Source organism: Bos indicus, chromosome 26, assembly GCF_029378745.1.
Source record: "Bos indicus isolate NIAB-ARS_2022 breed Sahiwal x Tharparkar chromosome 26, NIAB-ARS_B.indTharparkar_mat_pri_1.0, whole genome shotgun sequence".
NCBI classification, from domain to species: Eukaryota; Metazoa; Chordata; class Mammalia; order Artiodactyla; family Bovidae; genus Bos; species Bos indicus.
This window is the reverse complement of record NC_091785.1, coordinates 24,868,719-24,884,287: the sequence shown is the minus strand read 5'-3', so window position 1 is coordinate 24,884,287 and position 15,569 is coordinate 24,868,719. Positions and strand designations below refer to the sequence as shown.

At 41.8% G+C, this 15,569-nt stretch overlaps 1 protein-coding gene across 1 annotated transcript in view; it reads right to left on the bottom strand.

The window, feature by feature from the left end:
* The window catches only part of CFAP58 (cilia and flagella associated protein 58), a 116,520-nt gene that overhangs the window by 7,840 nt on the left and 93,111 nt on the right, over positions 1-15,569 (bottom strand). Inside the window, exons 16-17 of the mRNA XM_019953225.2 lie at positions 6,606-6,725; positions 3,647-3,780 (exon numbers count right to left, since the gene is read on the bottom strand). Coding sequence (XP_019808784.2) covers positions 3,647-3,780; positions 6,606-6,725 — 254 coding nt within the window. The remainder of the gene's footprint in view (positions 1-3,646; positions 3,781-6,605; positions 6,726-15,569) is intronic.

Sequence of the window (15,569 nt, the reverse complement as noted above, 5' to 3'; positions counted from 1 at the left end):
TTTTTCAAAATAAAAATTGAGCAAACTACTAAGATTAAAACCAATTAGATTTGACTACTAGAAATGAGTTACTTCAGAGAAGAAAACTCTACTTTTTGCAAAACAATCTGACTTGTACTGCAAACTCCAGGCCAGCCTGGGGTATAGAGTAGGGGAGTCAAGGATAGGTGGGTGGGGGTATATAGGTCAGGATTGGAGCATGAAAAAATGGTGTTTGAGAAAAATGAAAAAAAAAAAAAGCAAAAAGGTAAAAATGATATGAGTTGCTATTTTATAAAGAGTATGTGTGAGGAGAATATCCGTGGAGATTATTCTAAATTATTCCATTTGGAAAGAATCTGTAGAGGATTGGTTCATCAATTCAGCTGTCTCTTAGCAGAATTGATTTCATTATTATAAAAATCATCCTCCATAAATAGGACAAAAGCTTCAGCCTTGAGTGGATCCAGCAAAGAAGACGCCTTCAAGTACTCTGACAACTTGTCTACCTCCTGACCATTGTTAGATGCAGGCAAGGCCCCCCTCCTCCTGACCTCTCTTGCCTCAAATAACCTAAATTTTCCTCTCCAAAGGAACCAAAGCTTAATGCTTCTGGCCTGACCTAAGCCGACTAACGGGAATAATGTCTCCTTTACATGATCTTTTTAATGTATTTATAGACCATCCTAATGACTCCCTTTAGCCTTCTTCCTTTCAGTCTAAACCATCTCAGCACTTTTGTTCTTGCCTGGTCATATTTTCCTTCAGCTCCTTAATCTTTTTTTTTTTTCCTGCTGTTCTCCTCCTAAGAACTCATATTTTTCTGTCTCCCTCCAGTTTATGGATCCCAACTAAATGGAACCACCATTGATGCCCTCTGGAGAGATCAATCACAAGGAATAAGTATCAAGGCAAAAGCAGAGAGTCTAGAGCAGGGTACTAGAACTTTCCATGATAGAAAGTAGAAAAACCCTGTACCTGGCCTGCCAGATACAGCATCCACTAGCCACATACAGCTACTAAGTAGGTGAAATGTGACTAGTGCAGTTAAGGAACTGAATTTCTAATTTGATTTAATTATAATTCACTTTATATAAATAGCCACAAGTGGTGTACTGCCTGGGGCAGCACAGTTCTAGTGGATGGGCCACTGGGAGGAGCTGAGCTATCAGACTTTATTTTTCTGGGCTCCAAAATCACTGCAGATGGTGACTGCAGCCATGAAATTAAAAGATGCTTGCTCCTTGGAAGAAAAGCTGTAACCAACCTAGACAGCATATTGAAAAGCAGAGACATTACTTTGCGAACAAAGGTTCGTCTAGTCAAAGCTATGCCTTTTCCAGTAGTCATGTATGGATATGAGAGTTGGACCTTAAAGAAAGCTGAGCACCAAAGAATTGATGCTTTTGAACAGTGGTATCGGAAAAGACTCTTGAGAGTCCCTTGGACTGCAAGGAGATCCAACCAGTCCATCCTAAAGGAAATCAGTCCTGAATATTAATTGGAAGGACTGATGCTGAAGCTGAAACTCCAATACTTTGGCCACCTGATGCAAAGAACTGATTCCTTGGAAAAGACCCTGATGCTGGGAAAGATTGAAGGCAGGAGGAAAAGGGGATGACAGAGGATGAGATGATTGGATGGCATCACCAACTTGATGAACATGAGTTTGAGCAAGCTCTGGGAGGTGGTGATGGACAGGGAAACCTGGCATGCTGCATTCCATGGGGTCACAAAGAGTTGGACACGACTGAGCGACTGAACTGAACAGAGCTATCAGAGGGGCATCCTTCTGTCAGTCAGTATGTTCTCTTTGTCCAGAAAACTGTGTGTGTGTGTGGTGAGAGGATCAAAAGGCCAAAGGAAACCAGGAACTGTCATCTAAATGTGGAATGAGGGGATATTCTGATTTACAAAAAGGGTGGATTTTTACTGGCAAATGAATTTGCACCTAGCTACTTTAAATAGCTATTTGCCACTAATGAATCACAGGGGATGCATTCAGACCCTCTTTCACCATATCCTTGAAACGTCCATGTGGATGACACACCAAGCCTGACTTTCAACTCCCAGTGTGAGCCTCTGCAGAATGAACTCTATGACTTAGGCAATGCCATATAGCCAAGGTTCAAACCTACAGATTCATCTGGGTCCCCTCATTCACCCCAGGATTAGGAAAACAATAACAAAGTAAAGAGAACATTTGTTCTTGGGCATATAGCCATCCTGAAACCCAAAATGTTCACCTGACACGTGCAATATCATCTCCTAGAAGAAAGGCGTCCCATGCTGATACCCTACATCAGATACAGAAGTCAGGCACTAGACAGAGAGATGGTTCAGAAACAGTTTATCTAAAACATAGGTGAAAACCATGTGTGTGTGAACTGCTCATAATTACAGTGGTCCAGCTGGAAGAAGCACAAGCTGGAATGAAGACTGCTGGGAGAAATATCAATAACCTCAGATATGCAGATGACACCACCCTTATGGCAGAAAGTAAAGAGGAACTAAGAAGCCTCTTGATGAAAGTGAAAGATGAAAGTGAAAAAGTTGGCTTAAAGCTCAACATTCAGAAAATGAAGATCATGGCATCTGAACCCATCACTTCATGGGAAATAGATGGGGAAACAGTGGAAACAGTGTCAGACTTTATTTTTTTGGGCTCCAAAATCACTGCAGATGGTGATTGCAGCCATGAAATTAAAAGACGCTTACTCCTTGGAAGGAAAGTTATGACCAACCCAGATAGCATATTCAAAAGCAGAGACATTACTTTGCCAACAAAGGTCCGTCTAGTCAAGGCTATCGTTTTTCCAGTAGTCATGTATGGATGTGAGAGTTGGACTGTGAAGAAAGCTGAGTGCCGAAGAACGGATGCTTTTGAACTGTGGTGTTGGAGAAGACTCTTGAGAGTCCCTTGGACTGCAAGGAGATCCAACCAGTCCATCCTAAAGGAGATCAGTCCTGGGTGTTCTTTGGAAGGACTGATGCTAAGGCTGAAGCTGCAATACTTTGGCCACCTCATGCGAAGAGGTGACTCATTGGAAAAGACTCTGATTGGGGGCAGGAAGAGAAGGGGACGACAGAGGATGAGATGGTTGGATGGCATCACCGACTCAATGGACATGAGTCTGAGTAAACTCCAGGAGTTGGTGATGGACAGGGAGGCCTGGCGTGCTGCAATTCATGGGGTCGCAAAGAATCGGACACGACTGAGCGACTGAACAGAACTGAACTGAGCTACATTATTAGAAAGCACAGCTTTAGCAAACCCAGACCTCTTAACAAAATTACCTGTGGTTTTAAATGTGAGTGTGCTTCAGCCCATGCCACGGTGACTGTGAACCTCCTTTGCAGGCACAGCCCCAAACCGTGAGAACAACGTGGGGGAAAACATCACACTAGGTTTCCTCTGCTCCACAGGAGGTCCACCAGAGAGCTGATATTAATGGATCCCTGTTAGGGTCCTAAGGAGGGGTCAAGTCAGACAAGACACCCATCTTGCTCTGCCAACAACCCACTGGGTGATCCTGCAGAAAGTTATTTGCTCAGCCCTGACTTTGTTTACCCCAGTGAGGTCTGTGACTCTGTAGCTGTCCACAATTATTTTTCTCATCAGCAGTTAAAAGGCACAACAAAACTAGAACATTTGACTAATTCTTACTTCTGAATGTATTCTTTACGTTTCTGAGCAAGGTATTTCTTCTTTAAATTCAGCAGTTCGTTGCTAAGTTTTTCGATCTCATACTTGTATTCTTGGCTCTGTGACTCATACATATTCAGCTCTGAAGACAAAACCTAGTATGACAGATAAAGCAGCATTAACAGAAGATACATGGTGAGACAATATCCTTTTCTGAAAAATCTTTTTAATCTGCTGCCACTTACCTTGGTGAGGCTAGAAATACAAAACCATGCCCAGATTTAATGGTTAATCTGCACGCTTCTACCAGTTCAAGGTCTGTATCTGGGTAAAAATCTGATGAACATTCTGAAGACTCATAATCCAATGACCAACTTAATGAAACCTCATTCCCCTGCTTAAAAGGAGAGCTATCAGGCACATCCAAACAGGCTCACATATGAATGGTGTAATGCACTCAAGAATATTGAGAGTCAAAAAAAGAAAAACTCCCAGATATATACTACAAAATTGCTTCTTAAAGCCTTTTTTAAAATGTTCAGAAAAGTCATTACTAGGCAGTGTGATTCATCCAAGGATTATTGTAAAAACTATTCAGAATCATCCTGCCACCACCAGCATTAAGTAGGCACTCAATTTATGTGTTTTCCAAGGTTGTTGTTCTGCTGAATGTCAATCACCTCTTTACTGCACCCTTTGGGACTATTCACAGGTTCTCTCTTTATCGGAGCACTGGGATATTTACCTCTAAGATGCAGAGGGCTATGACGTATGCATGGGGGAGGGTACTACATGTGAGGGGCTGTGTTAGGAAGCCTAATTTCCTGCCTCTTGCTCTGTTGTGTTCAGTAGATGCTACTGGTTTCAGGCTGGACAAAAAAAGAAGGCATTTACTCATCTAAACAGATGTGTAAGGATGCTCAAGTGAAGGGTGCCCCCAACAAAAATCAAGGGGGAAAAGGGGAGGCTATCGTTGTAAGGAACATGTAATAGATGCAACTGTCTTTCCTCTAGCTCTCTATTTTTTAATATTTACATAAAAGGCGATCTTTATCTTTTGAGTGTTCATCTGCTTCTGAACAGGTGTCTTAGCTGGCACTAGTGGTAAAGAACCCACCTGCCAATGCTAAGAGATGTAAGAGACATGGGTCAGGAAGATCCCCTGGAGGAGGGCATGGCAACCTGGCCCAGGATTCTTGCCTGGAGAATCCCATGGACAGAGTAGCCTAGCAGACTGTGGTCCACAGGGTTGAAGAGTCGGACACAACTGAAGCAACTTCACATACTCATACACACTGCTTCTGAATTCCTTCCTCTTAACTGTTGTGATTCTACCTATCCTATCTGACTAAGGATTCTGACCATGTTATCATAAGCTAGAGAAAATGATTTTCATGTTGGAAGAAAATTTGCCTTCATAGTTAAACTGTTGAAGCTGAAACTCCAATACTTTGGCCACCTGATGTGAAGAGCTGACTCATTTAAGAAGACCCTGATGCTGGGAAAGATTGAGGGCAGGAGGAGAAGGGGACGACAGAGGATGAGATGGTTGGATGGCACCACCGACTCGATGGACATGGGTTTGGGTGGACTCTGGCAGTTGGTGATGGACAGGGAGGCCTGCTGCAGTTCATGGGGTCGCAAAGACTTGGACACGACTGAGCGACTGAACTGAACTGAACTTAGGAACAAAGACCTTGTTTCCAAATAATGAATGTGGAATTTCTTAACAGAGTCCAGATCATGAGGACAAATTGATGGGCAGGCTTGGTACTATGCACTGCTGTATCTTCCACTAGGGGTCACATGTCATTCAGAGGAAAATATCCGTACACCCTGAGATAAAGGGTTAAAGTGACAAAACCCTCCTATGAACCACTGAATGCAACCCATTGCTAAGAGTGCCCATCTGACAGTAGTGTAAAGAGAAACATGTGCTTTTCTAATCTACACCCAACTTCTGAGAAAATAAGTTTTTACTTTGCTTGTTATATTCAATTGTTTAAAGGGATGAAAATAATCAAAAGATTATGCCTCTTACAAAACTCAAATTATGTCTCAGGATACTCATGTAAAACGAATGCTTAGAGTGGTAAGTTGAAAATTAATGCTCTCATTACACTTCTGTTTCATCTGCCTTTTTAAAGTAAAAGGATGTGATTTTACAACATTCTCTTTGTGAAAGGATTAGTACCATATTAGTCTCACAGCATCTATTTTACCCCAGGCAGAAAGGCAATGACTATTACCATCGTTGAGCAGGTAAATGCCAGAATTCAGCTAGCATATGCTATAGTCTGTGCATGTGTGTGTAGAAGGCTTCCCTAGCATGCCAAGAATATCTAAGTACTTTTTTAGGAGGTAAAGCTGAAAATAGAGTGGGAACACACAGTTTTTGAGAAAACTTTAAAATGTGTAATTGTAAAACATTTCATCGCCCCAGCTAAGGTTCTTGTGTCACTTAGAAGAGAACTTATGCTAACGGAATCCTAAAATGATTTGACTTCCCCTTCATGGCTACTTATTTAGACAGTCTTGAAGCAAGGCCCTTGGGGACAGGAGAGTGGCCTGTGCTTTGTGTACATTTATTTCAGGTAGATGAATAGTAAAAACCTGCTCTGACACAGTGGTCTGCTTCAGTGGGCCATAGTGTTAAAATATTTGGGAGATGCAAATCTTCCAAATCGTGTTGAGATAATCCACACAAACCCTATTCCCCAAATTTCCATTCCATTGCCATCATCCTCTCTCCAACTGTTTCTCCACTCGTTCGTCTACCTGTTTTGTGGGAGTCTATTAGTCTAGGAGCAGAGGGGTAGCTTTGAGGCTTGCCTGGGACTAGAGCACTAAAAAAGCTGATTTCAATGGAGTGCAGCCTTTGGGAGACTGGCTTCTAGGGCCACGGCGGTGGACTTGTCCAGGGGTGTTCCCCAGAGTGTGGCCATCCTTCAGCTAGGAAGGCGCAGAGGCTCCCACTTACTTTAAGCTGCTTGGTCTTCTCGCGCAGTGTGTGGCGATAGATCTGCAGCTGCTCCGCGGCCTCGGGCCCAGGCTGCCGGGCCAGGATGTGCTTTAGTTCCACATACAGTTTCTCCTTTTCCTGGTGGAGAGCATAACCACAAGTGGAGATAAGCAGTCCCATCAAGACAAGGACAGTGACTTTAACAGCATGGTCAGGATGATTTGAGATCATCCTAAGGTCCTTCTCAGCTCCACACTGATTACATTCACTCGTAGATTCATCCAGTCAAGCATCAAGCCATAGAGAGTCCTGGCCCTGCCCACCAGCTGGTCGGCAGCAGCCTTGCGATCCCCAGACTGTGCAGCCAACCACATGGGAAGCCTGCCCTCCAGGGGACTGGCAATCACCACATGAGGAATGGCCTCACAGCCAGCCTGGCCAGGGACCACCCCCACCTACCAGCATGCCCACAGCAGTCAGCCCTGCTACACAGGAGGACACACACAGTCCACATGGGGGTACCATTAGAGCATACAGCTCTGGTGACCAGAGGGGAGTGTGTTGTTCCAAAGGAGATCTCCTACATAAGGCAATTTTCCCAAGACTGGAAAAGATAACCAATGTACCTAACACATAGAAACAAACACAGAGAACTGAGCAAAATGAGAAGACAGAGGAATATATTCCAAATGGAAGAACAAGACAGAACCTCAGAAACATGACTAAAGGAAGTGGGGATAAGCAATCTATTCAACAAACGACTCAAGGTAATAATCGTAAAGATGCTCACTGAACTTGATAGAAGAATGGATGAATGCAGTAAAAATTTCAACAAAGCATTAGAGAATATAAAGAATCAAACACAGACAAAGAATACAATGCTGCCGCTGCTGCTGCTAAGTCACTTCAGTCGTGTCCGACTCTGTGCGACCCCATAGACGGCAGCCCACCAGGCTCCGCCATCCCTGGGATTCTCCAGGCAAGAACACTGGAGTGGGTTGCCATTTCCTTCTCCAAAGCATGAAAGTGAAACTGGGATTTAAAAAAAAAAAAAAAACACCATAAGGAATCAACAGCAGATTAGATGATACAAAGGAATGATAAAGTGGAAGACAGAGTAGTAGAAATTACCAAAGCTAAAAAGAAAAAAATTAATTAAAAAAATAAATGAGTACTAGTTTAAGAGAAATTTTGTATAACAACAAGTTAAAAACACTTGCATTATAGGGGTCCCAAGAAGGAGAAGTGAGAAAAGGGCAGAGAAAATATTTGAAGAAATAATAGCTGAAAACTTCCCAACCTGGGAAAGAAAACAGCCAGCCAGGTCCAGGAAGCACAGGGAGTAGTATCAAACAATCAATCTTAACAGGACCATAGCAAGATACACTCACTACAAGTAAAATGGAAAAAATTAAAGATAATAGGAGTATACTAAGAGCAGCAAGGAAAAAGCAACTAGTTATATACATGGGAACTTCAGCTGACTTTTCAGAAGAAACTTTGCATGCCACAAGGGAGTGTCACAATATATTCAAAGTGAGGAAAGGATAAAACTTAAACAATCAAGAATTATGTACCTGGAAAGGTTATCATTTAGATTAGAAGGAGAGATAATGATAAGCCCATGTTTGTATGGTCAATTAAACTATGACAAAGGAGGCAAGGATATACAATGGGGAAAAGACATCCTCTTCAATAAATGGTGCTGGAAAAACTGGACAGGGCGCCTGCAAAAGAATCAAACTAAAGTAGTTTCTCATAAAGCCATAAAAGTTCCTAGAAGAAAACAGGCAATAAACTCTTTGACATCAGTCTTTGCAAACTTTTTTTTTTTTTTTTTTTGGATCTATCTCCTCAAGCAAGAGATACAAAAATAAATAAACAGAACTACATCAAACTAAAATGCTTTTGCACAGACAAGTAAACTATCAACAAACATGAAAAGGCAATCTACTCAATGGGAAAAGATATTTGCAAATGATAAATCTAACAACGGGTTAATATCCAAAATATACAAAGAACGCATACAACTCTACATCAAAAAATAAAAAACTAAGTGACTCAGTTAGAAAACACTGGACCTGAATAGACATTTTTCCAAAGATGACATACAGATGGCCAACAGACACATGAAAAGATACTCAACATCACAAACCATTAAGTGAAAGAAAGTGAAGTTGCTCAGTCATGTCCAACTCTTTGCAACCCCATGGACTGTAGCCCACCAGGCTCCTCCATCCATGGGATTCTCCAGGCAAGAATACTGGAGTGGGTTCCCATTTCCTTCTCCAGCGGATCTTCCAGACCCAGGGATTGAACCCAGGTCTCCCACACTGCAGGCAGACACTTTAACCTCTGAGCCAAAACCACAATGAGATACCAACTCAGAATGGCTATCATCAGAAAAGACTATAAATAAAAAGTGTTGGTGAGGATGTGGAGAAAAGGGAGTATTTTTGCACTGTTAGTGGGACTATAAATTGGTGCAGCCAACTTGTAAATTGGAAAAGAGTGCGGAGGTTCCACAGAAAATAAAAAATAGAACTACCATATGATGCAGCAATCTCACTTCTGGGTATTTACCTTAAGAAAACAAAAATACTAATTTGAAAAGATATATGCACACCAACGTTCATTGCTGCATCATTTGTAATAGCCAAGCTATGGGAGCAACCTAAGTGTCCATTGATAGATAAATGGATAAAGAAGATGCCTTATATGTATACTAAGTGATATTACTAGCCATGAGAAAAATAAAATCTTGCAATTTACAACACCATGGATAGACCTAGAGGGCATTATGCTACGTGAAATGAGTCCCACAGAGAAAGACAAATACCATATGATCTCATTTAAAGGTAGAATCTGAAAAACAAAACAAGCAAAACAAAACATAAACTCATAGATAAAAAGAACAAGTGGGTAGTTGCCAGAGGGGAGGGGGCTAGAGGGATCCTTAGCTGAAGAGGATTAAGAGTTACAAGCCACCAGTTATAACACAAATAAGCCATGGGGATATAACATACAGGACAAGGAAACTAGTTAATAACATTGCAACAACTTCGTGTGAGGACAGATGGTTACTAGACTTAGTGTCACGATCACTTCATAATATATGCAAATGTCAAATCGCTATGTAGTACACCTGAAATGCACATAATATTGTACATCAACCATATCTCAATTTTTGAAAATTGTGCATATCCCAACCCTGATCAAGGACCCAGGATGTGCGCAGCATTTGGATATGAATAGTAAGACAAATGAGGAAGAAAACATCTCTCTCTACCTAAACTTATGATCACATGACTGAGAGACAAAGATGATAGAAAATTTTGACAAAGTATTATGGCCAATAAAAGCAGGGAGTGACTAACTCTGATTTGGAGGAGTGGGGGAAATTTCACAAAAATGTCATTTGAACTGTCCCTTTAGGAATGAGTAGGATTTTTCTCCAAGCAGAGAGAGAAAAGAAGAGTTTTTTATGCCAAGGTTCAGTGATAGAACAGAGGAAAGGTAGTCCAAGGTACTTGGATGCAATCTCAAAAATGACAGAATGATCTCTCTTCATTTCCAAGGAAAACCATTCAATATCACAGGAATCCAAGTCTATGCCCTGACCAGTAATGCTGAAGAAGCTGAAGTTGAATGGTTCTATGAAGACCTATAAGACTTTCCAGAACACCCAAAAAAGATGTCCTTCTCCTTATAGGGGAAAGTGAAAGTGAAAGTGAGGTTGCTCAGTTGTGTCCGACTCTTTGCGATCCCATGGACTGTAGTCTACCAGGCTTCTCTACATGGGATTTTCCAGGCAACAGTACTGGAGTGGGTTGCCATTTCCTTCTCCAGGGGATCTTCCTGACCCAGGGGTCAAACCCAGGTCTCCTGCATTGCAGGTAGACGCTTTACCCAGGGGACTGGAATGCAAAAGTAGGAAGTCAAGAAATACCTGGATTATCAGGCAAATTTGGCCTTGGAATATGGAATGAAGCAGGGCAAAGCCTAATAGAGTTTAGCCAAGAGAATGCACTGGTCATAGCAAACACCCTCTTCCAACAACACAAAAGAAGACTCTACACGTGGACATCATCAGATGGTCAATACCGAAATCAGATTGATTATATTCTTTGCAGCCAAAGATGGAGAAGCTCTATACAGTCAGCAAAAACAAGACCAGAAGCTGACTGTAGCTCGTATCATGAACTCTTTATTGCCAAATTCAGACTTAAATTGAAGAAAGTAGAAAAAGCACTAAACCATTCACGTACGACCTAAATAGAATTCCTTACGATTATACAGTGGAAGTGAGAAATAGATTCAAGGGATTAGATCTGATAGACAGAGTGCCTGAATAACTATAGACGGAGGTTCATGACATTGTACAGGAGGCGGTGATCAAGACCATCCCCAAGAAAAAGAAACACAAAAAGTCAAAATGGTTGTCTGGGGCGGCCTTTCAAACAGCTATGAAAAGAAGAGAAGAAAAAGGCAAAGGAGAAAAGGAAAAATATACCCATTTGAATGCAGAGTTCCAAAGAATAGCAAGGAGAGATAAGAAAGCATTCCTCAGTGATCAATGCAAAGAAATAGAGGAAAACAACAGAATGGGAAAGACTAGAGATCTCTTCAAGAAAATCAGAGATACCAAGGGGACATTTCATGCAAAGATGAATACAATAAAGGACAGAAATGGTATGGACCTAACAGAAGCAAAAGATATTAGAACACGTGGCAAAAATACACAGAGCTATACAAAAAAGATCGTCACAACCCAGATAATCACGATGGTATGATCACTCACCTAGAGCCAGACATCCTGGAATGTGAAGTCAAGTGGGCCTTAGGAAGCATCACTATGAACAAAGCTAGTGGAGGTGATGGAATTCAAGTTGAGCTATTTCAAATCCTAAAAGATGATGCTGTAAAAGAGCTTCACTCAACATGCTAGCAAATTTGGAAAACTCAGAAATGGCCACAGGACTGGAAAAGGTCTGCTTTCATTCCAATCCCAAAGAAAGGCAATGACAAAGAATGCTCAAACTATTGCACAATTGCACTCATCTCACATACTAGTAAAGTAATGCTCAAAATTCTCCAAGCCAGGCTTCAACAGCATGTGAACTGTGAAATTCCAGATGTTCAAGATGGCTTTAGAAAAGGCAGAGGAACCAGAGATCAAATTGCCAACATTTGTTAGATCATCAAAAAAGCGAGAGAGTTCCAGAAAAACATCTACTTCTGCTTTATTGACTATGCCAAAGCCTTTGACTGTGTGGATCACAACAAACTGTGGAAAATTCTGAAAGAGATGGGAATACCAGACCACCTGACCTGCCTCCTGAGAAATCTGTATGCAGGTCAGGAAGCAACATTGAGAACTGGACATGGAACAACAGACTGGTTCCAAATCGGGAAAGGAGTATGTCAAGGCTGTATATTGTCACCCTGCTTATTTAACTTATATGCAGAGTGCATCATGGGAAACGCTGGACTGGAAGAAGCACAAGCTGGAATCAAGATTGCTGGGAGAATTATCAATGACCTCAGATATGCAGATGACACCACCCTTATGGCAGAATGCAAAGAAGAACTAAAAAGCCTCTTGATGAAAGCGAAAGAGGAGAGTGAAAAAGTTGGTTTAAAACTTAACATTCAGAAAATTAAGATCATGGCATCTAGTCCCATCACTTCATGGCAAATAGATGGGGAAACAGTGGAAACAGTGACAGACTGTTTTTTTGGACTCCAAAATCACTGCAGATGGTGAGTGCAGCCATGAAATTAAAAGACGCTTGCTCCTTGGCAGAAAAGCTATGACCAACCTAGACAGCATAATAAAAAGCAGAGACATTACTTTGCCAACAAAGGTCCGTCTAGTCAAAGCTATGGTTTTTCCAGTAGTCATGTAGAGATGTGACAGTTGGACTATAAAGAAAGCTGAGAACCAAAGAATTTATGCTTTTGAACTGTGGTGTTGGAGAGAGTCCCTTGGACTGCAAGGGGATCCAACCAGTCCATCCTAAAGGAAATCAGTCCTGGGTGTTCATTGGAGGGACCGATGCTGAAGTTGAAACTCCAGTACTTTGGCCACCTGATGGGAAGAACTGACTCATCTGAAAAGACCCTGATGCTGGGAAAGATTGGAAGTGAGAGGAGAAGGGGACAACAGAGGGTGAGATGGTTGGATGGCATCACTGACTCTATGGACATGAGTCTGAGTAACCTCCAGGAGTTGGTGATGGACAGGGAGGCCTGGCATGCTACAGTCCACAAAGAGTCAGACATGACTGAGGGACTGAACTGAAGTGAAGTCCAATTCAGCAGGTGCACTGGGAAGGTGAGGGGAGAAGAGAGAGCAAAGGTTGGGTGTGTAGGTTGGCAACGTGGTTTGGGACCACATCCTTAGGCAACTGGGAGCCAAGGATGAGCCATGTCTGGGTTTGTTTTCAGAGGAATAACTCCAGCAGGAAATCAGAGAACAGAATAAGCCCCAGTACAAGCAGAAGATGAAGAAAGCTGGACCCAAGATCGCTAGAATGGGGAAGTGGGTAGATGTGAAGAGAGTTCTGAGGTAGGACCAGGGAGATTTGGTGAATGACCAGACAAGTGAGGAAAGAAGGAACAGGAGCCAAGAGGACCTCAGAGTCTTTAACATGGACACTTCGGAGTCTGGAGGGTGATGGCAGTAGAGGCAAAGAGGCTGGGAAAGGGGAGGATAGAGAAGGCAGGGAACTGTTACTACATTCTCTGCTGACCTTCAGTGGGTTCCTGAAATGTTAAGGTTGAAGCCCTGTGGGAATATCTAGAAGAGGAGTTGAAAGTAAGTTCTCAGACTTGAGAATTGCAGAGCATGTTGGATCTAGAGATGGGTCTTGCCCAAAGCCACGAAGGTGGATTCATCGGCTGGGATGGCTTACAGGGAGGGCCAGGGCAAGCAGAGTTTTGAGAAAACTAGCAAAGAAGGGGTGGGTAAGTGAGAGAGACCCAGAGAAAGAGAATGAGGGAGAGTAAAAAAGATGTCTAAAAAAGCAGGAATGCTTTGAATGGTCAGTGATATCAAAGAGAAGATATCAAGAGAAGAAACAGGAACAGAAGACTGAACACGGCCTCTGGGTTGGGCTGTGAGGACCAGGCAACCTTGGTCAGAAAGGCAGGCGTAACACATGGGGAGCAAAGGTCACAGAGGCCGAAGACCAGGGCAGAAGTAACAGAAAGAGAGTCTTCTAAGAAATACAACATAGGAAGACAAGAGATCTGGACTGGTTTGAGGGAGTAGTAGAAATCCAGGAAAATTAGGATATGCAAATTTGTAGGACTAAAGGAAAGGACTTCCTAGGACTCCAAAGCAAATCATAATTCTATGACTTAATTAAACCAATAAACAATGCAGAATTCCCACCTGTGCTCTGAAGTTTAATTGCTTGTAACATGTTTTCAAATCCTTGAACTAAGGATATTAGATAGGAGCAAAGATTTATTTCTAAGGTATCTCAATTCTGGATTCCCATTTCTCTAAACTGCACTCATGTGAACAAACATTGATAAAGACTGGTGTGTCTGCTCATTTGTCTCTGTACTTACCGCTCACTTCCTTAAGGTAATCAATTATGTTTAAGGAAAAAAATATAAGTAATAGCCATCTCATTAAATGAAACATTCAGTCAAATGGAAACTAATTTTTACCTAGAGCTAAGTAATCTGACATTGTCATCAAATGACTGGTTAGTGAATTTTCTTTTACCTATTATTTAGATGACATTTATTTTCTCTGGCAAAAAACAGATTATTTGATGATGATGTAAGATTTGTTTTAATTTTTCCTTTTCCTGGACAAATTATAGAAAATTTATTACAAATAACATGACTCTACCTTCACAAGAGTGTATTCAACTTAAAAATTAGTCAGACGGCAATAAGCTTCTAGAGAAACAAATACCAAAATAATACTTACCATTTAAGAAATAATTCCAGAAATGACATGGAAACCCAAAAGCCAGCATGAAAAAGAAAACTTGGACAAATAGAATTACAAAGTGGTGATTTTCCTTTGCTGTACAACACCTCCTGTCACACCTCACAATATAACCTTCCCAGTAAATGGATGCAGCCAGCAATGAGAAAGATATCAGGAGGTGAGTCTATTTTCTATAGCCACTTAACACCTGCTCTGATGGAAAAATAACACGTCTGACAAGACTTCAAGATTCAATTTGGAGAGGGTAATAAATATGTGGGGAAACCCATGAAACTGTTTTGCCCGTTTCTTTAATCTCACTGTTCTCTATACCCAGAGTACAGGAAGACTTGAAAAGTAAAGAATCTCCCAGTGATGAGGGGGAGCAATTTGGGGTATGATAATGTCTTAAACCGAAAAAGGTCATCTTATTCCAAGAACCCTCAAACGTTTCACAGGCATAATTCTTTTCAATTGTTCCTGGTAGGGAAGGAGGAATGAGTCACAGAAAAGCCTTCAAGGAGCGAATATCTTTTCCTCACCTCACAGGTGAGAATCACAAGGTCAACAGGAATGAGTGGTATGTGTGATTCCTTCGACAAGTCAAAAACCTCGTCACAATATTCTGAAGGATCACTGTTCCCGTGCAACACCTCCTCTGGGGCTTGAAGACATGTTACAGCCCTGAATATAACCAATCAGGGTCACACTGAGTTACAGAACTCCTAAAGGCTACACGATTACACGGACATGAATTTGAGCAAACTTCAGGAGATAGTGAAGGACAGGGAAACCTGGCATACTACAGTCCATGAAGTTGAGAAGAGTTGGACACAACTTAGCGACTGAACAACAACAACACAATAACACCAATAGGAGAATGGAGCCAGGTACAAAGCAGGTGAGAGGGAATCAGAGGTCAGAGTATGACTCGGTTCCCCCTTCTGTTGACCCAGCCCGTCTGGACAGGCCTTGCTATGTCCTCTAACAGGACATGCAATCTTCATACATAGAGTGGATGATGCTAC